Source organism: Argiope bruennichi, chromosome 6 (assembly GCF_947563725.1).
Source record: "Argiope bruennichi chromosome 6, qqArgBrue1.1, whole genome shotgun sequence".
In the NCBI taxonomy this organism is placed as follows: Eukaryota; Metazoa; Arthropoda; class Arachnida; order Araneae; family Araneidae; genus Argiope; species Argiope bruennichi.
Genome location: NC_079156.1, coordinates 104,016,908 through 104,041,974, shown reverse-complemented (window position 1 = coordinate 104,041,974; position 25,067 = coordinate 104,016,908). Strand labels below are relative to the sequence as shown.

Here is a 25,067-nt window from a genome sequence, read left to right as displayed (position 1 = left end):
TGCAATTTTGGAATTTTTACTGATTATTTAATTTGCAATTTGTTACAATTGCAAATATTAATATGATAATAAAAATTCTGTTAGTTTCATAAATTTAATTGTTTTAATTTCAAGTAAAAAAGATTTTCCAAATATTACATTTTACTTAATTTTATATTTGAAATTCTAATATTTCCAACTAGTTACCTTTTCTCTCAATAATTTTAAAGTATTAATCTACGAATTATTACGCACATATTACGATAAGACGAAAATATATATTCATCTTTCACTCGATAAGGAAAAAGAAACAAGGAATTTTCTAGTGAATTCTTTAATACAACTATTTAACAAAAAAAAGTATGAAAACATGAGAAATTCCTCAATGAGAAGCAAAAGAATTAAGGAAGAGTGAACCAGGAAGCAGAGCCTATGTTTTCGTAGAGTGTTGAAGTGGGTTATCAGGAAAGAAATTTAAGTTTGTAAAAAAAAAAGAAGTCAAATAGCTGAGAGCAAGCAGAAGAGCAACTGATTTATCTCTACGTGAGCTATTTAACCTCAAAACAGATCCGTCGGATGTTAAATAACCGTTTGATGGTGCTTTTAATATAAAAGCAATTAATTGCTTCGATTGCAAAATTTTCCACCGCCCACGAGTTTTTAGCAAACTGGTTGCGAATTTGATAACAAAGCCAGTATTTTGCTTTCTACAATCGATAAGTCGATCTTGATGAGTTTTCATGGTTTCATTTTGTTTTTAAATATCTGGTAGGAAATGAATTGTGAAGCATTTTTCTCGATCAAATAGTTTCAAAAAATGAATATTACGGTAGAAGTGTAGCTCTTAGCATCTGTATTTGAGCACACAAAATATATTTGTCTTTACGTTTGTAATAAAATAGCAAGAGAAAAAAAATGCTAATTTTTTTCGAATGCATAGTATGTTCTAGAATATAAGTGAAACTGTCACTTCTGAATCTTTCCAATTTCGAATGGATTCCGGTAAAATTCCAATTATTCGACAGTGTTATTTTTAAAGAAATTTTAAGATTTGTTTTATACTTATGATATTCGAAAAAATAAATTATCGATTCATATGTTTTCATTCTGAATTTTCCTCCTTGAAAATACGTGATACACTATTATGAAGTATACACTACTCAATAAACATGAAGTGGGCAATATATTTTTTTCTTTCGGAAAAAAATTGCTCAGTTAAAATTATTTATTTTTCATCACTATCTACTATATACCTTATACCAATGTATAAGTTTATGGAGTACTTTTTCAATTGAAGTGCTTTAGAATTTTTTCTTCGGTAATTTTTGAAAAAAACTGAGATTGTGTTAGCTATGAATAACCCTAAAACGCGTCTTCATCCTAGTATAGTTTAATGTAAATAGAGTCGCAGTCATCTATGTAAGTTGTGCATTTTCAAGCTCAAATATTTGGAAATGCTGTTTAAAATTCATATTAATGGTAAAAAAGAAGTCGATAATCATGATTTTTTTTTCTTTATCTTTCTTTTGTTTTTCTCAAAAATACATCAAAATCTAGCTTTCAAACAATGAAGATAGTAGAATTCCTGTAATTATAAAGAAAACTCTAATTAATTAATTCGTATTAACTCGTAATCCCCAACAAATAATTTTTGTGGTTTTACATATTAATTATTCAGAAAATATCAAAGGAAATTATATGGTTATTAGATTATATGTAATTCTAGCAAATGAAAATAATTATCTATATTGCTTTAGCCTACCTATACCTTCTATTATTAAATATGGAGATATAACCATAGCATTTGATGTATATTTAGTATTGTGGTTTTCGAAAAAGCATTACATTTCTATTAAAAATATACATTATCTTTTGCGGTTTCTTTGCGGTTACGACGCCTTTTACCATATTAAAACGCTGCCTATAAGGTATCCGTTTATAGTGTAATGCATAAAAGCAGTAAATGGTAAGTAAAGGAAGTATGGAGGCGGACAGATATATAATTTTTCAAGGCTTCCCAACCACAGATTATATGATCCTTTAGAAAGTATTGACAATAAAAACCACATCCATATTTAGAAATATATAATAAGATTTCGTAACGATGAGTGCATATTTGAGCTCACTAATATAGGAAATCATAAAACAAATCTGTCTGCGGTTTCAACTACTCTACAACATCAGCAGATCAGGTTGTCAAAGTGACTACCAGCTGTAAACTGTAATATATTTTCGTTAGTTAGAAAAATATTCTTTATTAAAATGTAATTGCTTTCGTTCTTTTAATTAGATATTCTTAGAATCAGTCATTGCAGATCTAATTGAAAAACTTTTTAGGTAATAATACAGCCGTAACTTTTTATAGTTGGTGAAAAATAAGAGAAACTTTGTCACTAAATTTTTCAATAATCCTACTTGTGGAAAATACTAAATAAATTGATATAATGTTTATATTTAGATAGTTGTAATAAAAATTAAATTTTATACAAACAATGTGCGTTCAACTTTTAATTATTGAAAATACTAAATTTTTCAGGGTTCTGACTGTTATAAATACTAAATAAACGATATAATATTTATATTTACATAGTTGTAAGAAAAAGTAAAATTTTATACATGCATGTGCGTTCAATTTTAATTATCAAAAATATTTCAGCTACAGATGTATACAGAAGAATATCCAGTTCATTGTGTGTTATTATTATAACCTCTATATACCATATTCATTAATCTTAAAGGTTGGTTTACACTCGGCCAGTTATAAGACGGCCAGTATGCAGTGCATGCTTAGAAAGGTTGAAAAATACTGTTTGGTCATGGCAAGTACTTGTCCCGACAGGACAACATGCTGCTGTACTGTATTTTTTTTTCTTTACTGCGCATATGTTTGTAGAATTTGACTTTTTTTTGTATGAAAAAAATTGATCACTTATCATAGATTAATTCCGACATTTTTTTTTTTTTTTTTTTGCTCTGTTCTTTCTGATATAAGGTTGTGTATGTGTGTGTTTTCATTATTTCATTTGCCATTTTTTTCTATAGTTTTTCCATATTTAGGTATACCGATCTTTTTTATTTTTATTTTATCATGTTTCTTTGCATAAATATCCTTCATTTTAAGAAACTAATATAGATATTTTCTGTGAAAAGAAACATTCAGAGCCTCTAAAACAGCAATATATAGCCAAACATGGAATATCTGAATCTATGTTATAAAATTATGACACACATAAATCAGCCCTCTTCTGCATATTCGTTGTCTTACTGGCCCTCTTATAACTGGTCGAGTGTAAACCCATCTTAATTAACAGCAATGAAGCAGAATCATGTGGCAACAAAAAAATGGAAGCACAGATATTTTTCATTGTAGTCTTCATTATTCTGTGAAGAATATGATCATTTAACCTTAATTTGCTTCTATTTCAATGTTTTTTTTATGACAGAAAAATATATGATAGAAAAAAAAGGAAAGTGACTTATCTCCATTGTAAAATAATAGATTTTTTTTTTCAAATAGAAAATGGATAAGTTTCTTCAGATACACAAATAAGTTTTTTTTTTCAGAAATGTTAATGATTTAGTACGAATATTAAATAGCAAAACTGGAGCAGAATAAAAGTACCAGCTACTATTTTCAGTAGGAAATAAAACTATAACTCACCTCCCCAGAGAGATCTTTGATACTCTCATCGTGCATTTGTCTGTTCTCTTCCCTGGTTTCTGTCATCGTCTGATTACTCTCCGTCTTCTCGCTGATCACTTTAGTCGCTCCCGGAACTAACTCGTATCCTGGACCTGGAGGATCATCCCCTGTAGATTTGTGCTGCAATAATAAATCGTTTTAATTCTTTTTGTTTAAACAAAAATAAGGTTTATAAGCTAGCTTACTATGTGTGAGAAACGTGAAGTATGGACTACTATACAAAAATTGTTCAAAAATTTATAGCGGAGGCCGTTGGATCTAACGCTACCAAATTTGGAAGGAAAGGTTTTTCAAAATTGTAATTAGATTTTTAATAAATTAAAAATTAATCGAATTTTTAACGTTCTTTACAGTAAATATGAAGCATATATTCTCACGAAAATAATTTTTATAACACTTTAAATTTTTAATATATGTTTTTAAATTATATCAAATTTGTTATCATAAATGTTTTTCTCTGTTTCAAATTTTTTTCAAAAAAATCTTAAAACACATTTTTCAACAACACTTCTTTGTTTGAGCTCCTACATTTTTACGCAAGCGAGTTGCAATGATATTAAATATTTTTTTTTGGAGTGGGGACATGTTATCGTTGCTATAATTAAGCGTAATTTTTCTAAAATAACGAAAAGACTTAATGAATAGATCCTAAGACATTGTCATGTTACAATATTCCGGAATAAGGAATATTGTACATATTGTTCGAATATCCTTCTATTTTTAAAAATAATTTTAGATTTAATTCTTGAACTCAAATTCGACTTACATTAACGGGTGATAACAATTATAACATCTAATTATGATCTGAGTTAGAATTCTATACTATGGGAACATCGTTGTTTGTAGTTTGCTTGAATCGCTGTTTGTAGATTTTCAGTTAACAGTTAGGAATCTAAGAACTATAAATTAAATGTCCAAATCTTACTATTTTCATTTTTCAGTTTTTCGTTGGCATATTTTTTAGTTATATACCATCTGGCATTTTTAACTTATTTTATTATATGTCCCCCAAATTCTTATATAATTCATTTCTTAAAGTACTTTTTTTTTTTTTGCTCAGATGAATTTTCTTGGAAACGTTTCAGATAACATTTACAAAGTCCACCTTCTCAAATAAATTTATATTGAATAAGATAACGTGAAGCTTCTTCTCATATTTTATTGTTTATTTTAATTCTTTTAATTGATTAAGTCTAAGCGAAACACACAAAGTTGAATTATAATTTAACTTTATGATTCAATTAATAATTTCTTACCGTCATGTTTAAAATAAATTTCATCGTTAAATGAGTTGATAAAAAATTAATTTGGTTAAAAGAAACTGAATCCAAATATTTAGTTTTGAAAAAGTCATGCATAGAATTGTATCTGAAGTAATGAATCAAAGAAAAAATTTTCTTATGAAAAAAAAACTTTAAAAAAACTTTATTCATAAAGAAAATTATTTAAAAAATATCAAACAAAAACCGAAAATTGCTTGAAAAACGAATTAATTTTTTTTTTAAATTGGACTTAAGCAGGAATGAAAAAAAATACCTTTAGGATTTATTTGTATAATAACATAGATGCCCTGAAAAAGATGAAATCAGACCCGTTCTCTGTCTATTGCTGCCTATCCAAATTATTATTATTAATTTGGATAGGCATTATTATTAATTATTTGCTCATATTTTTTCTTTGTTTTTGTTTCAAAATAAAAAGCACCAATGAAACTGTAAAAAAAAAAAAATGTTTTATCTAATTGATGAATTTTTGGTAAAAATTTTCTGAAGGACATTACTACGAGATATATACCAGATGTTTAGCACAGAAATTCATTTTTTATACCAGGATCTAGTGTTTTGAATGCATAAAATGACCATCTCAACCATATTGTTACATTTAGTTGTTCTATATCTTAGGTCCATCTTAAAGACAGAAAGGCATTGACACAACGAGAAATTGGAACATACTTCAGTATTTTCAGACTCTTCGACACGAACATCTTCTTTCGTTTTGGTCGTCACTTGTGGCCCAGAATCTGCTATTACTCGTCCGTCTTCCAGAACCAGCTGTCTTTGCACTCGAGTTTCAACCTGCGGAAAAAAAGACAAATTCATTAAATTTGCAACTTTTCATGTTTCTACTATGGCACGAAAATCAAGTGAAATAATGTAAACGTAATTATTAAAATAAAATAAAAACATTTTTAATTTATGCCAAGATAAGCATTGCGTTATTGTAATTTAATATGTACATTTTGAAATAAAAAGAAGGCGATTTGATTATGTAAGAATCACTAAACTGGTATCCAATAAAATTAAAATTAATAACATTACATTTTGAAAAATATAAATCATTTTACCCTAAATTCCCAGTTAGTGTTTGATTCTACAGAATCTAAAGTTAATTAGTAATGATATTTACCTTTATACATACTTGCAGTGTATAAAACTACTAACGAAGTCACAATTGCAAGAAGTTTTCTGTCTACAATCTTAGTTCTCCAAACATAAATTTGATTTTATTTGACCTGAACATCTGTTATCTGGTCAACCTACAACCTGATTTATTTTAAGACTTTCTTAATTAGATTTTCATTTTATACGCTGGTATCTGTATTTTAACATATTTTTCAATAATTTTCAGTAACGCCACCAATCTCGGTTTTCTTAATTGTAAAAACAGATTTTTTTAAAAATCTATCATAATAAATAAAACGGATTCTTTTTTACATTTAAAAGAAATGTATGGTCTTCATAGCAGATATGAGAAAAAAATAATCAAATCCGTTATTTTTCCGCTGGTAGAACTTAGAAAAGTGAAACAGTCAATGTTACTTCTTAAGTAACAATATCTGTCCTTTATAAAAATTAAGTGGTAATATCGCACTTTAAGCCACGAATTGCTGCAAATTGCTTAGGTGTAATGCATAATTTACTGGCTCTTCGCACGAGAACTTTAATGATAGTGCCTTATTTCGCAATGTACTGGGAAAGGCAACCGTGATGTAAGGGGCGTATTTATTTGTATTATTAACTACACAGACATTTAACATAATCCTAACTCTCAAGTTTCAATAATGGTAGAAAATCACACATTTCAATATTTGATGAAACAGTGGGAACGATTTGAATTTCAGGGCGACATTGTAACCTACTGTTGGAAATTAGGCAAAAAATTATTTAAAAAAATTGCCAAAATCTAAAAAAAAGTTGCAATTATTAAATTGAAATCATTAAAAACAATTTTTTAAATTTTGAATTGTTGTAAAATGTATTTCTGTGCAACAGTATTTACCGGAGTTATGGCGAAGAAACATCACGACATTTCACATTTTTAATTAATTAAAATTCTAATTAGAATTTCAAAAATATCACTCCAAGGTAAATATGTGCTGAATTTGTTAGTTGTAGATCAAATTGTTTAACCTGTAGATCGTCAACTCACACAGAGACACACATATATTCATCGTTATTTTTAGAAGAGATGCATGTAGTATGCATGTATTTCTATTAATAATAAAGTCATTCAGCTATTCTATTAATAATAAAGTCATTAAAAAATTGCCCAAGACATTCTGCAGACAGACCTTTGGACGTAGATTTACCAAACTCAGGGTGCCGACTAATTTCAAAATTCGAATTTTAATTAAAAATAATTCAAAATTTTAAAGTTTCTCTCAATAATTTCGAAATATGTAATAGCAAAATATTGTTTTCTTTTCAACGGTTTAAAATTTATATAAAAATCTTTTCATTGGTACAGTTTTATAATCGTGTCATTTTTCTAATTTTAATAATTTTTTTTTCAATTTTAAGTATATTTTAAAATGCATTTCATTGGTTTTTAATTACTGGGTTTAACCCCTTGAATTCAGCGTTATTATTGTAATTACAGTAGACTCCCGATTATCCGCGCCTGCCGCATTAAGTGTTTTTTTTTTTTTTTTTTTTTTTTTTTTGCTTCCAAGCAAAGAGAAAATGCTTTGAAAGCAAGAAGCAAACACAAATGACTGATTTCTTCAAAAAGGTGTAGTTTTACAGCTATGCTTTTGTAATTACATAATACATTACAGTATTAAAACAGTACATATGTATTGATTTTTCTGTGTATCCTTGACGCCTCTCGTAAGTACAAAGCACTTTTCTGTTTTCATTAACAAAATGCATTTTAGGTTAGTTTTGAGTGATATACTAAAATATTAAGCGTTAGTTAAACATTTCCTGCTGTTTATTTTACGTTTTATTGTATATAAAACGATTTTTCAAAGTTGGAATGACTGTTTTCTCTTTTGCTATACCCGTTTTTAGCTTTTTTCGGATTATCCGCGATTTATGTTATCCGCAGAGGCCGCGCCACCCAATTCCGCGGATAATCGGGAGTGTACTGTAAGAGTAAATTCTAAAAACAAAATAAATATAGACGAATCAAGCCCATTGCTTGATTCGGACTGCAGATCGAATCCTTTATCACTATTTTCCCCATCTCTCATTTCTTTAATATTACAAATAATTTCTTTGCATTTCTACAGCTAATTTCAGAAAAAAAAATTAAAAAAAAAAAAAGAAAATTAGAAAAGGTGCAAAACCACCCGCATAAAATGACTTCCCCTGATTTCCAACCATTTTCTTTGTTTTAGAAAGAAAATGATATACTAGAGAACAACTCAGGCAAGATTTCATTCGCTTTCAATCCCAACACCTCATTCAACATCACTTCGCATACTTTACAAGTCTAGATTAGGGCCACACTCACTTCCTCTCTCAAATTAATGTACTTTTTGTCCTATTCATGTTCCTCACCCGAGGCGGTCACTTTCTTCCTTTTCTCAGTTTAGATTTCTTAATCAAGCCGTAGTGGTGCTCGATTGAAATTCGAAACTCGTTTTTATTTCTGACAGCGATGCTATTTTAACCCATATAACAGCTTCCCGCATGATCCAAAGCCTAAGAAAAAGATTCGTTATGAGATGATACAAACTCGAGATAATCGATGAAGCATTAACGTTTTCTTTGGAACGAAAATAAGAATAGAAATGGTGGTCATTATGGAAGACAGGGTTCAATCGCTAGTTGTGTATTGCTGTAGAGTTTAAAAGATCGCTCAATTATAGGGATAAAAATAAAAGTTAAAATTATATCCTATTCAAGTCTAGGATGGTATAATTAGAGATTAAGATTGATAATGTTTGTTTTCTGAAAAATTAAATTAGTGATTAGTTAAGAAATGAAACACTAACAACATTTTAAATTCAATCTTAAAAGAGTTTTAGCAATCTTTAACTGATTTCAAAACTAGGTTATAGTTATGCCTTGACGTATTCTTGTTTTAGCGGGACACAAGTTCAGAATTCAGGTTTGTTAGCTGTTCTTAGAGAAAGCTGTTATTGAAAATAACTTGACGGAAGAAAAATGTTAAAGTTTTTTTTTTTATAATTCTGCTTAAAAAAGCCTTTAGAAGATTTTTTTTCAATAAACTTATAGTTTTAAAGTAAAATACAATGATGTTTTTCTTAAAATATCAACAAAGGTTTGTTTAAAACTTAAAATATAACTAAATAGTTTTAAAATAGAATACAATGATTTTTTCTTAAAGTTTAGTTTAGTTTGTTTAGTTACATTAACATCCCGTTTTAAAGCAACACTAGGGCTATTTTGGGACGGACCTCGTCAATTTGAACTGCGGTTAGATGACGAGGACGACATCTGATATGGCACCCCCTCTGCAAACTTCCACACCACACCGGCCGGAAGACGTAGTTAGCGTGCACTAGACCCGCTTACACGACGGTTCTTAGGTGGAATCGGGTTTGGAGCCTGAAATCCTCCGGTTTGGCAGCCGAGACCTTACCACAGGCCACCACGGCACATGATTGTTTTTAAAATATCAATAAAGTTTCAACTAAAAAGTAAAATTAAATTTCGATATATTTTTATCAAAATTTTCTCAGCCAAAACTGCTGGAGAATATTTTAAAATTATTCACCATGTTCAGAAAAAAGACAAATTTTCATTTTGATAATTTAATCACAAAATTATCAATTAAATTTTCAAGATTTTACAATAAATCATATGTAACATTAATAAAAAATATGTCTGCTTTTTTAAGCAAAAAAAAAAAAACTCTCTTTTTAACTGAAACATCGAAAAAATTACGATAACTTCCAGAAAGACCTTCAATAATTTTTGGAATAACAGTGTACATAAGTCTAAAAAGAATCTTTCTCCTGAATTTTTGGAGTTCCATTTATCACATAGTGGTAAATACCTCATGCAAAAGAATATTCAATAAAGGTTAAATGTAATATTTCACATGCTAACTTATTTAAGTTTAATTTAATTCTATGAAATATAAATTTAAAATTCATTTCGAAATAAAGCCTACCATCCTTTATAATTAAAAGAATTGATTTTAAAGGCTTTCGAATGGCTAAAATGAATGAAAACATTAAATAATCAATGTACGACAGCTAAAATGCCAAGTTTTATTTCCCAGTTTTTTGTATACATTATGATCAATTTATAAAATTATTTTACCAATTTATATAATCTTGTATATAGGCTCCGCTGTCAAGTAAGTACCAATTCCCTATGTTATCTTACATTTGTGCCAATTTTTACGGGCATTTACAATTTTCTTATCCAAGTTTTGTCGCAAGCCACATTTCCTTAACGTTTGATGAATAAAAATGATTAAAGAAAAAACAAAAATATTTTAAACCACAATAAAAAAAATTAATAGTCTTTATTAAGGATAATTTTTATATTATGTATCCATTATCATCCGAATTTATTTTCAATAAATATATATATAACTCTTTAATATATATATATATATTATTTAAATTTTTCATTAAACATTTATTATATATAGTATTGATTAAGGCTTGCATTTCAAAGCAATTTCGAAGGAGTGGATAAAATAAACATGCGAAGTCTCATTGTTTATGTATCTTAACGATTTCAAATAACTTTGGAGTCACATTTCAATTCCAAAACCAATTTAACGGCAAATTATCCTCTTTAAATAAACAAACTGGTTTACTTTCCCCTAACTTATACCAAACATAAAACACTTTTCTAATTCGCATCGCCGTAGTTCCCAAGTGACCCCTAAAAATGATTGCATGCCTTCCGGCTTTGAGGGCATTGACACCCATGTCAGACAAAAATGACCGTTTCGCTACTGGACCGTAATGACACAAAACCACTTTTCGCCAATCCGACCTTGCATCTGTTTTGTTCACTGACTTAAACCTTGATTTGTAATGACAAGCGTGGATACAACGAATGGTAATGTAGTGGAAACCAGCATACTGAAGCTCATTCATTGCATTGCTTTCTACTGCATTTCTGGAACTAACAGTCGCTTTGATGAAGTGTTCTGTTTCCTTGTCGAAACAAGTAACGTAGTAATGAATAAATAAGGCAATTTGATATGAAAGATACTTTATTTGATCTTTCTGTAGGTTTTTTTTTTTCTTCAGTATTTGGAAAGGAAATATTACAAGGAAAATGATTTCGTTTCCACTGATTTTAGCAACATTGCTATACAATGCACCATAGTAATTCCACGCTCCTTTGAAAATCGAATGGCTGTGCTCATAAGAGCGGTCAAGCACATTCAGACGTTCTGTTATGAATCTTTTTTTACACAGAATGATTTTTAATTTCAGTTTAATCCCGTTTGTAATAAGAACTAATGCTCGGACGCTTTTCTCAATTTTAATTTTATTATTAATAAGTTATATGAAACACGAGATATTAATATATATTAAACAATTATAACTGATTAATTTGCCAACCTCTAAGAAATCAGTAAACGTTTGTAAAATATTAGCTAGTACCCGGTGCATTACTACCGCAAAAGAAATAATTTTGGAAGTATCGTTTGAAATTTGAAATAACTATCTTGCTTAATTAGGAATGATAGAAAGAATGATATTTATTTTCTTGTCGACAATGAATAAATTCAATGAAAATGAATGATATATAAAGGAGAAGTATAAATATTATTTAATATAATGTTTAGACTTTATTATTCAAGTATACTTTAGGGTAGACAATATATATATATATATGTGTGTGTGTGTGTGTGTGAGAGAGAGAGAGAGAGAGTTTCCGTTTTCAGCAAAAACAAATAAATTTCATGGCTGTTACAATTTGTCATGTGAAAAAACATGGATTTTGAAGATTTAAAGCAATAAGGCAGAGTTTTATCGCCATCGGATGAACAATAAGACAGCGCATAAAATACGAAAATTCATTTTTATATAGTAGATATAATAATTGTACTAATCCCATAACCTTCGCGCAAATACCAGCAATAAGTTGGCAAAGTTTTGTCGCCATCGGATGAAAAGTACGGCAGCGCATAAAATACGAAGAAACAAAAATTCCTTTTTATATATTAGATAGAAAACATCTTGCGCCATTTGGGCTCAGAAAAGCTTTATAATATTCGTACGCAATTTTCCACAAAATTTGTACAACTTCAATTATTATAGTCTTATAATTTAATGAAGGTTAAACATGAGTAAGGTTTTAATTCTACTTTCTTTGTCTAACATATTCAATTAAGGGCTCTTAATGAAAGAAATATCTGGTTTATTGATCAAAACATCCTTGGTGTATGTACCAATCCAAGGTAGCATAGGCCAGTCGGTAGTAAAAGTCTTTAATAGTGCATGAGGTTAAATTATCTTCCTGTAAAGCTAGAGTGTCAAAGTTGCAACCAGCGACTTCATGAGGTCCAGTTTTCAGAATAGTATGTAACAAATATTTCGATGTGTAATTTTTAAAAATTTGTAATTACACACATTAAAAACGAACCGTGCCATTGATAATGATAGATTGCATAACTTTTCCCAAAATCTACATTTAATTCATAAACAAATGAAAGTAATCGAGATCCAAAGCTGCGCTGATTTGAAAGCAAAATTAGGCGAAATATGGGTGATTGAATTACAAATGTTTACCCACAAGGTTTAAATAACTTTGGAAACGGCATATAAAATTATTTTCATATTTGGAAACATGAATATTATTTTCATTCACAAAAAGAAATGAATCATCTCTCAGAATCAAAATAACTTAATAATTGCACGACGAACGATAGTGGCAAAGAGATACCAAGTGTCTGGAAGAAAACTGTATCATTGTCCTTGTTCTTTTTTACACTCTGGTTTTAGAAATAAAATAGCATTTCTATAAAAATTTATTTCCCTTTTATTTATCTTTTTACAGCCCGCATAGACCTTGTTTATCTATGCCGTGCCAGTATTTGAGTGCGACACCCTAGCTGAAGGGCTTTCGGGGTATCTGGTCAGTATTTGTGTTTTGCTTAGTGAAACACCTCCAGCTACTTGGAGAGTCTCCAAAAAGCTCCAACTGCTTGGAAAAAATCTGCAGCAATTAGCAGACAACTGAGCAATTCCTTGTTTATGTATGAATACATTTACCAACTTTTGAATAAAGCATTAAAATCTCAACCAGATCTTCGGTCTTCTGATTTGTGTGTCTTATCTTTGCCATTCTTTAATCCACTGGTGGATACATACAAAACTATTTTAATTTAGCAAAAATTCGATAGAATTACTTAAAAGTACAGTTAATTATTTTTTTAATTTCAATTTTTTATAGCAACTACAAAATTATTGTAACTCAATTTCATTCGTTGTATATGTGAAAATGCTATAAATTCACGAAATTTCTTTGCATGATAATATTTGTAGGTTAGCTTATTATTAAATTGCTTTACTGTAAATTGCTTCATCTGACATGTATAAATAAATTCCTGGCAAAATGCCCAATTGTACAAATCATTGTACCTAGAGCTACTGAATTTCGGTAAGTAATTGCTTCGTGAGTAGTAAATGCTACTGAAAGAAAAAATGTTTTACATTTTTAATTAGATTTTTAATTGAAAATTCATCGAAATTTTAGCAATTTTTCCTCAACAGCTTCGGAGCAATTCATAGCAGAAAACCTTTATTACACCACTATAATATTCTAAACATTAGCTTTTAAATGGTGCCAGTTTTTTCAGCATACATTTGCTTTAATATTAATAAACTTTTTGAAATATTTCAAGTCTATTTTATAACAGTTTTCAGTGTTTTGTATTTACACGCACATGTACTATAATGATATTAGATATACCTCTATGAGTATGGTGTGCGTGGGCGAATGTATGTGTGTATGTGTACTTATATGTATGCACTTTATTGTTACTGTAATTAACAGTAAATTGTTAAATATGAGGACAGTCAGAAAAGATCTAAAGTATTATTATTCTATGATATTTTGGATGAAAGGCGCCAATCTCCTTTAATATTTTTTACAGAAATTGTCACGCAGTATCCTAAGGTAAGTAAACAAACAATTACGCAAGACAACTGTAAAACTGTTGGCTACATGCACTGATTACGTTTTTATACTAGCATAAGCCACGTAAACATTTTTAGGCATTTCTTTTTCCGGAAGACTGAAATGGCTATTTTCTCAGTCGTCCTTGATCCTTGTTACTTCATATGCCTTTCGTCATTCGGTTGGCAGCAATTAAATTTGTTTTTCCGGCACTTGACCACAGCCCCCTCTTGTTGGGTATGCTCCACTAATTGTGTAAATTGTCCGTGAAAAAGCACAAAAAACTACCTGTTCAGGAGCGCGAAGCGAGTGGTTGGCAACAAAGCTAAGTGATATGTTGCGTGACTTGAAAGCTTTCCGCGCGGTTGGACAATAGATTTTTCCACCCCCTACTACCAACGATATTGAATGTTTTTCTTCACGTAAGTCTGATAATCTTAACAGTAATAAATATTTACATAATATAGATATAAAGAGGCTGGCTATAACGATCTGATTTTTAAGACTTCATTCAGAAACAAGAAAGACATCATGTTTGATATGAGAAATGAGTTTATATTTACAATGAGAAAGTATTATGTGACCGCCCGATGGACAAGTAGTATTTTAATGATATTGCAGTCTTTTAGGGAGATTACTATTGCAAGACTGCCTGTTGCAATAATTCTCGTGACACGAATTTAGGAAAACTTTTGCACCGATCATGGTCCCTACAACCCAAAACCACCACCTCCATTCAAAAGTTGTGTGTGTGTGTGTGTGTGTGTGTGTGTGTGTGTGTGTGTGTGTGTGTGTGTGTGTGTGTGTGTGTGTGTGTGTGTGTGTGTGTGTGTGTGTGTGTGTGTGTGTGTCGTGTGTGTGTGTGTGTGGATTTTAACAAGCTTGGAATATGTTGTTAGAAATATAGAAACCTCGGATGAGTTCGTAAATGGGCCATCTAGCTTAAAGTGGGTGGAAATGATGGAAGGGGGGATTGAAATTTTCATCTAGATATAACTTCCTTAATATTGAAGATAAAAAAATCAAATTGGCCAAATTAGATCCTCGTTAAAACGAACAACTTTTGTATTTAGAGTTTTTCGATAACTGCAATATCTTAAAGTTAGGGACTAAAAACTGATTTTCACGCTCTCATTTTGACTGAAATTAGATTCATAAAATATAAGATGAAAAGGAATCTTTCTTTGCTTGCTGAAAGGAATTTTTTTTTAAATTCCAATAATAATATCTAAATAACTTTTCATGTCTTTCACCAGTTTCATTCTAATAATAAATCAGTTTAATGTTTTTAAATTGTAAGGGAAAGGCAGAAATTAAAAACCCTATGACAGAGATAAAATTATTATTAGTAGCGTAAAGCAAATATAAAACGGAAGTAAAATAAATCAAACTTATAATGAATGCTTGCATCTTATAGTGTTAAATGTAGTATGTAAAAAAATATAATTCATGTTGTCATGTTTTCAGAATCCATTTATTTTCCTCTCATTATCTTTCTTTGAGTTTTGCATGTTGGTTAAGCATGGTAATAAATAAGACGTTAAACATTTAAAATAAAGATACAGAGTTGGCCAGTTCATTTTCAATTTGGAAAAAATGGCCATAATGGTTCGCATATCAGAAGAATGCCAAATGGTAGAGCGAAGCCTTAAGATCAGGAGTGATATGTTCTCAATTATAAGTTATTATTCAATTGCATTATAAGTGACCATTCTTAATCAGGAAATAGACAGATAAGAATTAACTGATTCGAGAAACTATTTGGTACCTGGCAACTTATTTAGGAAAATGAAAATATATTACAGGAGTCTTACTTAAAAAGTCGCCGTCAATAACAGATGATTGTCATATGCATGCATACACAATGTGTGCAATAATTTGAAACTCTGTAGGCTGAGGAAGGCTTGGAATATTCTGGAACATGATACTTCTTTGTTTGTATCTCCTGTCACAAACAGCACAGTTTCTTGAAATAATATAAGCACACGTTGACTGAATAAGTAAGAAGGACAACATCATTGAATAGTGTGCGAGATTGCAGCGAATTCAAAATGCATTCTCTGCGACTATTTATCAATTTTGCTAACAGCATATACACCTAATGTTAATTCTATGGTGATTTACGCCTAAACACCGTTCACAAAATAAATGCTTATATTTTCCCTGTTCGGATGGAACAAACGTTTTTCGCTTTTTTTTTCTGTCATAACTTTATATTACTAAACAGAATTGAACAGAAAATACCTTAAAAACTGGAAATAAGTAAATACCTTCTACTGGAAAATGCCTTAAAAACAACGCATTAGATTAATTGCCCATAATCAACAGTGTTTATTGTTTGTGGTGGACATTTATTTCTTTAATAAGTTTTATTAGTACTTTTAAGGCAAAATGTTCGCCGTCTGGATTGGGTCTCAAGTTTAGGAAATAACTTTCATCATATCGTTTAAATTGAAATAATTCCATCTGTGAATCAAATTGAATCTAAAACAAAGATTTAAACAACCCATTAATTGTCTATAGAAATTTTATTAAAAAATGGATTAAAACAATAAAGAAATAACCTAAAGGATTAACGCACTTCATAATTGGTCAAGTGTTTCTTTCATGTTGTAATTCACAAATTGTGTATTTTTATAAAACAAATTTTAATAAAAGTAGTTTAAAAAACATTTTAAACGAATAAAAGTCATTTTCTTTTCATATTTATTTCAGCACTTTTGAAATAGACAGCAGGAGTCAAAATGATACCAAACTACCTTTGCGAAATCGTAGTAAAGTTTTCAAACGGCTTTTTTTTTACATCAAGACTAAGATATTATCACATTTTCAGCTCAATTAACTGGAAAGCATTAAGACCATGACCTTCTATGGAAAATGTTACATAATGACACCTACGAAACTATGAGCCAGGTTCATTTGCAAAAACCCAGTAACAAAAGCAACAAAGTCTGCTCCAGAAGTCACAGCTTTGTCTCTCAGGCATCTACACAAATTACCTTCCGCTCAATAACAATAACAATTGCGACTTCATTAAGCCAAAACGTTATACAACTACTTCAAAGCAACAGAATTTCTGAGTTCAGAAGGTTGAAGTAGCAATAAGCTCCCACCTAGTCTTTTTTCTATTGCCCGAGTTGACACCCTTGTTCAATGATTTGCTCGAAACAGCGGGAATCATGCATATATTGGAGAATATTTGCACTTTTTCTTGTTTCTGTGGGGTCGCCGGGCGAATACCTTGCAAGTTGGAGTAGAGTATGAGTAACATGACGCCTGCACAAGGCCGTTATGGTTGTGCCAAACATTAACCTTTGGGACATGTCCTTCAACAGTGATGCGCACTTGAATATAAATTATAGAATTGTTGTGGGAACTATTCCATAGGAAATACTAAAATTTTATTTCATAAACTGAGGGTAGTGATCTCCAATAGGAGTTCTACTGGAAAATAATGTAATTGTCAAAATTTTTATAATGGATTTTTCTTTCAATTTCTTCAATATTTGATACTAGAAATAGCTGAAGAAGATTATATTAATTTTTATATCTTGTTCAGAGACACTGAATACTTATAAATTGACATTCCTCTTATTAACCGATAACAAACGCTTTATTTCCTCGATTTTCTCCTGTTGGGAACCTCATTTTTTTAAAAATTTTCAATACAAATTTACTTTTGAATTTTTTTAAAAAACGTCTACATTTTTTAAAAGTAGTGTATCACTTTCAATTCATTGCTTTACATCAATTAATAAACAGGGTGTCCTCTCTTGGATCTCTATGGATCAACAGCTAATTTATAAATTGCCAGAGACACACATTATGCAAAATGCTAGAAATAACGGAAAGAATTATTGTATTTTATGTCGTTTGAGTCAATAAATGTATTTGTAAAAAATTATTAATTTTTTAATTGATATCCCGGTCTTGTCAGACATATTCAGTAAAAAAAGACACAATTATTAGAAGGTCCTAGAAACTGTATAAAAAATCACACTTCGTAACATTTTGAGTAATACACTCATTGATTCAAACAATAAAACATTCTTTTTGTTTTTATCATGAAAAGCACTTTTCTGATGAGAAACGAGAACTATATGTATATCTCTAACGGTTTACAAATTAGCTATCATACTACAATAAGAGGGGGTACCTTGTATATATGATGTGCATACCATACCTGGAGAGCAAATGAAATATAATATGATAGTTTCTGAGTTAGATAGCGAAAACAATAAATTTTCCACTTAAAAAAAAAAAGAAAACGAGTATCATCATATATTGACTTTTGAAAACTAGTTCTTTAAAACAAAAGCAACATTTGTTAATCATGCTTCAAATGGTAACATAATTTTAATTAATAAAATTTGGGTTAAGAGGAGGGAAGCTAAGGTGAACTCAATACGTGTTTTGTTGTTTTTTAATTGCGCAATGATTTCATGTTAAAACAAGCGAAAAGTAAGTGATGTCTAATAGAAAAAAAGATGAAGTTCACCATAGATTTTTGAAAAATGGAACACAACAGTTTTCAGAACAGATTATTCTTAATATTTCTGTACGAGACAATAAAAACATACTTCTAAGTCAATTACATTTTATATTACAGAAAAAAAAAAGGTCCTGAGTTTCCACTAACATCAACCTTGAAATTGACTCGGATTTTTTTTTTTTTTTTTTTTTTTTTTGTAATTTGGAAGTATATATATTATATTTGTATGTATCATTAATAGAAAACTTTAACTTTTTATTATATTTTAATACCTTTCAATTCTTAAATAATAGAAATTATTTCACAGTTGTTTGAAAATACAAAACAATTGTACGGAACTACACACTTCAAGGTTGTTGAAAAGCGAATTCAAAGTAGATCAAATTACTTTTTAAAAAAAAATCAATTTTCAAGGGCAAAAAAAAAATGTATTTGAATTACTTACATTTAAATTACACCATTGAATTTTAAAACAGCGCACCAAAATGTAATCTAAATTATATACATTTTGCAGAATCAAGAAATAAACGAATCAGATAACATTTCAGCCCCTTTTTAAAAAAGCATTTGTAGTTAGTTAATGTGATATATTTTTTTCGCAAATAAAGTGATTTAAAATAGTGATAAAACTAGTTTTAAACTTATATTGCTTAAAAAAACTTCTACCTTTTATTTTCCTGATCTCACTTGCCGTCTGTAAAGCTGTTCTGTTTCAACTGTGGAAGTAAAATTTATTTTACGTTTATTTTCAGTGATTGATAGCCTTAATTTATTTTACATTTTCTGTCTAGCCATGGCCTTTTGCGACCTCATGAAGGGAAAATCTAGAAACTGACAGAATGATTTTAGATTTTACTTATGCTATGCTAAACAGAAAATTATAGTTTGTTATTTTCTCGTACAGGACTTATACAAAATATTCTAATCGTTAAAAAGAGAAAAATACGAATATCGAGATTTTCACGAAGTGTTTTTTATTTATCGTGTTCACAGACAGATATAATATCAAAAATGAGTTTTTCGGAATCAGAGAGATCTGAAACGAGGAGTTAAAATGTCAGGTTTGAACATTTTGAGAATTATAATACTTGCTCCTTGTACACTTCGTATAGGAGAAAATAAAAAAGAAACAAATCTATAGTTTTAATTATTCTTTTTGAGCTAGAGAAAAAATATAATAACCTTCTAAACACATAATAACAATTTTTAAAAGATTAAATAAAAAAGATTTAATTTTAAAAGATTAAATAAACAAAGAAAAAAATCATAAAAATAAAGTAAATTGAGGATGCGGTTTAAAATACGATAGGTTAAATAATTTGTAAAATTCATTCATGCGACTCGTCGTATTTGCCGGGTACTCTTCTTTTCTTCTTAACTCGCAATTCTTTTCATAGAGCGCTTTGCTTTCTAGCGATACGGACACGGTATATATATCATTAAGACGATTCGCTCGATATATCTTATCTCAACATCTAAATTGATTCGTATTTTTAATTAAATTGGCTTAAGGGATTCAAAATAAAGGTTGATTTTGAAATAATTAAGTATTTAAATTGCTTTCTTAAATTTTTTTTTTTATATTTACTATAAAAATAATGTTTTGTAAAACAAATTTTAAAGCTTGGGAGTGGGGAGTTAAAATATATTTGGTAATTTTAGAATTTGGGTTTTTTTCTTTACCAGTTGCCATTCACCGTTTGGTGAGCGTTTTTTTTTTTTTTTTGCAATAAGACGTGGGATATGAGATATGATGAAATGGGTGAGATAAATCTAATTTACGTATATTACTTATTTGTTTCATTATCACTAATCTCCTCAGTTCAACTAATCTTTTTGAATTTTATTTTAATCCTAGTTGTCTCTGGTTTATTGCAATCGCAGTAGATACTATCGACAATTTAAACCCATCCAAAATTTCTTATACCTTTTGGTGCTAAATTATTCTTTTTTTCATAACCATGCTGTTTAAGTTTCCAAGCACACGGTTTCGGCTTGAAGTATTTGGGGGGTTTAGGCAATACGCATTATGAAACTCATCTTTAATAAAACTAAAGAGGAGTTAGTTAAATGCTAACCAAATTAATTTAGATTAGCATTTCAGCACATTTTTAACATGTTAATGATTTATTTTAGAATAGTTTTTTTATTACTTTATTAACTTGGCAAATATGTATTAAATTTCATTTGTCTGTTATGACACCAAACTTTTAGGCATTCAAGTTTATACAAATACTATTGAAAGATATGTTCGATTCAATAAATATTTTAAAAGCAAAGTGAATCTAATGAAACAAATAGGAACCTGAGCAATGATACTTTATAAGTGTTAATAATATCTTAATAATTTATCATTCGTAGAATTCGCATTTTTAAAAAAGCGTATTTCTTTGGCAATCAATAAAATAATTTTTAAAAAAATATTAATTTGCTTGCGATTTCTTCTCAGCTTTTTAGCCCTAGGTAGCAGCCTAGTTGGAAATTCGACAATATGAGGTATTCACCTGAGAATAAGAAAGTTTTCTTGCTGCAACAATATTTAGATTTTGTGCACACATTTTACTTTTGTTGTACAAAAAAAAAAAAAAAAAAAAAAAATGTGATAAAACCGTTACGATATCTAGCAATCAATGAACAACAAAAATCGAAAGTTTGAGTATGTACTGGATATCGTAATTTTAACACCAGTTTCATACCGATATCTTTTTTGACCGTGTGGAAAATACTAAACAAAGTAGTCGGAATTACCGAGCACTTGATGATGCACACACTCGATTTTAGTCGCTAATTGATTGTCTGATATCGCTCCGGATTAGCATTTAACTTTTTTATCCAACGAAAATCGGAGCTTTGTATCAATCATTAATAATCACACCAAAATAAATCAGACTTTCGATGATATGGGAATCTTCGCAAGGATTTTTAGAAGTTATTAGTATTTTTTTTTTTTATTTTTTTTTATTTTTTGGCCATCTGAAAAAAATGCACGAAAGTAGAAAATCTTTTACTTTTTTTTTTTTATAAAAAAGGGGGGGGGGTAAGACATTTCGGAAAGATTCAACAAATTGAAGCATATTACATATGTAAAAAGTATGATAAGATTTTAATTTAATTCTGTATTTCTTTTTAGGTACAGTTCGTAATAAATCAGCAATTAATACGTAGTAAGCTACTTTTTAAAATGGAGTAGAAAAATATAATAAGATACGTTCTTGTTTGTAGTTGTTTGTTCCAATACTATTAAGAATATTTTGTTATGTATTTAAAGATGTTCGTATGGACAGGTGAGTGGCAGATTTTATTACAACATGCTAGTAGGCTGGTGATATTCACTAAAGTTTGTCGACTGATTAAAACAGTTAATATTGGTTTCAAAACTTTACAAAGATGATATTAAAGAGGTTTTATTACACATTTATATAGAAATTATTTAAAATAATTGCACTTAACTGAAACCACAGGATTTAAAAATGTCACTGAATGTATTTCCAAACTATGTTCTTTTCCTTTTTGTTCCCATAAAACATACATTTCAATATTCATATTTGGCTAGAAATATAATAGATGACAAAATTATTAATTTCTTCCTACTCAGCCAATAAAATAGCTTCTTCCAGTTGTTGAAAAAAACTTATTTCTACTACTTTTAATCTCCAGGTGTACAAAGAAGATACGTGAGAATTAAATATTCAGGAAGTCAGATACTAGTTCAGTATGACTATCTAAATTAAATATGTAATCATATAGTTATTGAGAACATTTCATGAATACAGCTGTTTGGGATGACGCATTTTCCTAACTTTTTCAAGGGCAACAAATGAAATAAAATTATATTTTTGACAGATGAGCGCAATGCATTTTTTTATCTTTATAATATAGCGTTCATAATCAACTTAATGAAAATTTTGTAAAATTTAATTAAATAAAAATCTTTCGCTTTTATACATTCAGTTTTGTTTAGACCTGCATTTACATTTCAAAATTTAATTTTACATAATGCTTAATATTTAAAAAATAATGTGAATTTTACTTTCTATAAAAATTTTTGATTGTGTATTATTTCGATACCGAAGCAAAATCAAGTTAGCTTCAAAATTTTGTACAAGTCTGTATTTTTTTTTCTTTCTGTAGTCAATTTTAAAACTTCATAAAAAAATTCGTTTTCTATATTCATATAACTTCCAATTTTTAACAATAAAATAAAATCACTATCAATATTTTAACCCTCATATACACGTCACATTATATTTTGCAGACTTTTCAACTCGAACTGTGTAGCAAATCCCATTTACGTGTTAAAATCTATTCGCACGAAAGAAACCATAACCAATCACTGCAATTAACCTTTCACAGAGCAGACATGCCCCACCGTTTGCTCATTAAGGCACATGTCTGCCGCAACATAAGAGTTTAAAAATCACCGTCACTGCCTTTTCAAAGGCTATCTCAAGCCTACATCCGTGTTCAACGACAAGAAACAAAAAGGGAAAAAATACGATACAACCGACATGGGGAAAGAATATATTACCATTTGGAGCCTTGCCAATCTATATTATACAGTCATGAGCGACCTTGCAGGCTTGCTTTTACCTGCAGTAGTAGATCTGGTGCTTCACAGAGGAAAGTGGTAAGAATAAAAACAAACCAGTATCAGGACGAAAAAGAATAATCCAAGGTCAACTTCGGTGTCTCAACTAATCCCAAATACGCCCATGCATTGTGGAGTCGTATAAAAACAAAATTCTTTTGGATGTTCGGTTGTGTTTTTTTCGTTTCATCGCATGATTGCCTTATTAGTTCAGAGAGCATCAGATGTTTCTGTTTTTGCTTTTAGAAATTATTTTAATGGCGAAATTCGATACTCCTCTCACTTTTCCATTTGGTTGACGTTCTTGAAGAACGCAGACATTCTAATTTTATTCTATTTTGATATTTTTAATTTTATTCGCAATTAACTTATTACTGATGTGACTAGATTTTGAAATCAAGGCGTTCTGAATAAGGGGGAGGGGACTTGGGAGGGTTGAAATTAGAGCAAAAGGTGAAAAATAGATAGCACCTGTAAATTCGACCCGTCTGGGCACTTTAATTTGACTTAGCATGGAGTCAAAGAACCGCTCCAAAACGACGCACTTACAAGGATGACGTACTGTCGAATCTTGGTTGAAAATGCGACAAATAATTTATTTTAATCGTATAGTATAATGGAGTATATCTAATTTTAATGAGATTTTATAACCATTTTAGAACAGTATACTGTCCATAACTTCAGACGGTATTAACAGAATTTAAAAGATTTTTTTTAATGCCGCTTTTTTGGAAACTTAATCAACACGCAATCATAATTACGAAACTCTTATTAGATGAACTATTAACCGCTTGTAAACTACAGTCTTTTTTTATTATAATTTTCACTGAATATAGGCATTAAAGAGAAAGATTTTTCATTGTATAATAATATATTGCTATTATTTTTAGAACATTTCATCATATGAAAATTAAAATTAATTATTCTTATCACATTTGCGGAGATTTTTTTTGTTTGTTCATTTGCTTTTCTTAAATTTTAAAGAAATTCGGATGAAAAATTCGGTTTCGGTTTTACACACACACACACACACACACACACAAAAAAAAAAAAAAAATGTTGCCATAATGTAATTTTTGAAATTGGATTTTCATTATGTAATTAAAAATAAATTATATTTATATCTTAATTTTTCTCCCCAAAGTATTTTTTGAGACGTAATATCAGTGACATTGAAAAGATATTTGTGAATAATAAAATTAATAGATTGAATTATTGCCTGGGAAAAATGATTTACTAACAGCAAAGTACTGAAGAAGCTATGAACTCATGTATAACGGAAGTTCATAATATCTAAAGAAATAAAACACTGAGCTATTATTCTATATTAAAATAGGTTGACCATATGTACAGTAAAAGCTTGGATAATGAATTTTTCACGAGAAACAACCAGGCAGTTTGTCATATTTAATTGAAATTTCTTCACTCTGGGGCAAATTACCAAAAACTGGAATTACCTCACATAATCCAGAAACCGCTGTTCACTTAAATGATGCTGTTTTCAAAATATCTTGCTTAATATCGATGAATTCGTAAATGAAAATATAAAAAATTATACAAATATTCATATTTTATTATTTTCGGATGAAAAATATATTTGATCGTTAAAAGTGTGAATGTACATTTGTTCTCAAGATCCATATATCTGGTGAACTATTTGGGCAGAAGTCACACGGTGGGAAAGTTTCGATTCCGTGATCGGAAATTCGTGAGTTTCGCTCTCGATTCCACGATTACGTTCTGTTAAGATCTGATTAAGACCTAATATCTGTATTCCACACGTTATAAGAAATAAAAAGCAAACTGAACTTCTTTTATCCTTTTAAAAACTGCTTTTGTAAATATGCTAAAATGTATATAAATATTAATAAGAGAATTATGAAAACTAAAAAATTGTTTTTTTAAATAATATTTTTAAAAAATATGAAAATTACATTGTTCGGATGACTTTTTGAT

The 25,067-nt window shown here is 29.4% G+C and overlaps 1 protein-coding gene across 1 annotated transcript in view; it reads right to left on the bottom strand.

Annotated features, from left to right (window-relative positions):
- Nucleotides 1-25,067, bottom strand: part of LOC129972147 (uncharacterized) — a 101,328-nt gene that overhangs the window by 22,184 nt on the left and 54,077 nt on the right. Inside the window, exons 5-6 of the mRNA XM_056086162.1 lie at nucleotides 5,635-5,757; nucleotides 3,641-3,802 (exon numbers count right to left, since the gene is read on the bottom strand). Coding sequence (XP_055942137.1) covers nucleotides 3,641-3,802; nucleotides 5,635-5,757 — 285 coding nt within the window. The remainder of the gene's footprint in view (nucleotides 1-3,640; nucleotides 3,803-5,634; nucleotides 5,758-25,067) is intronic.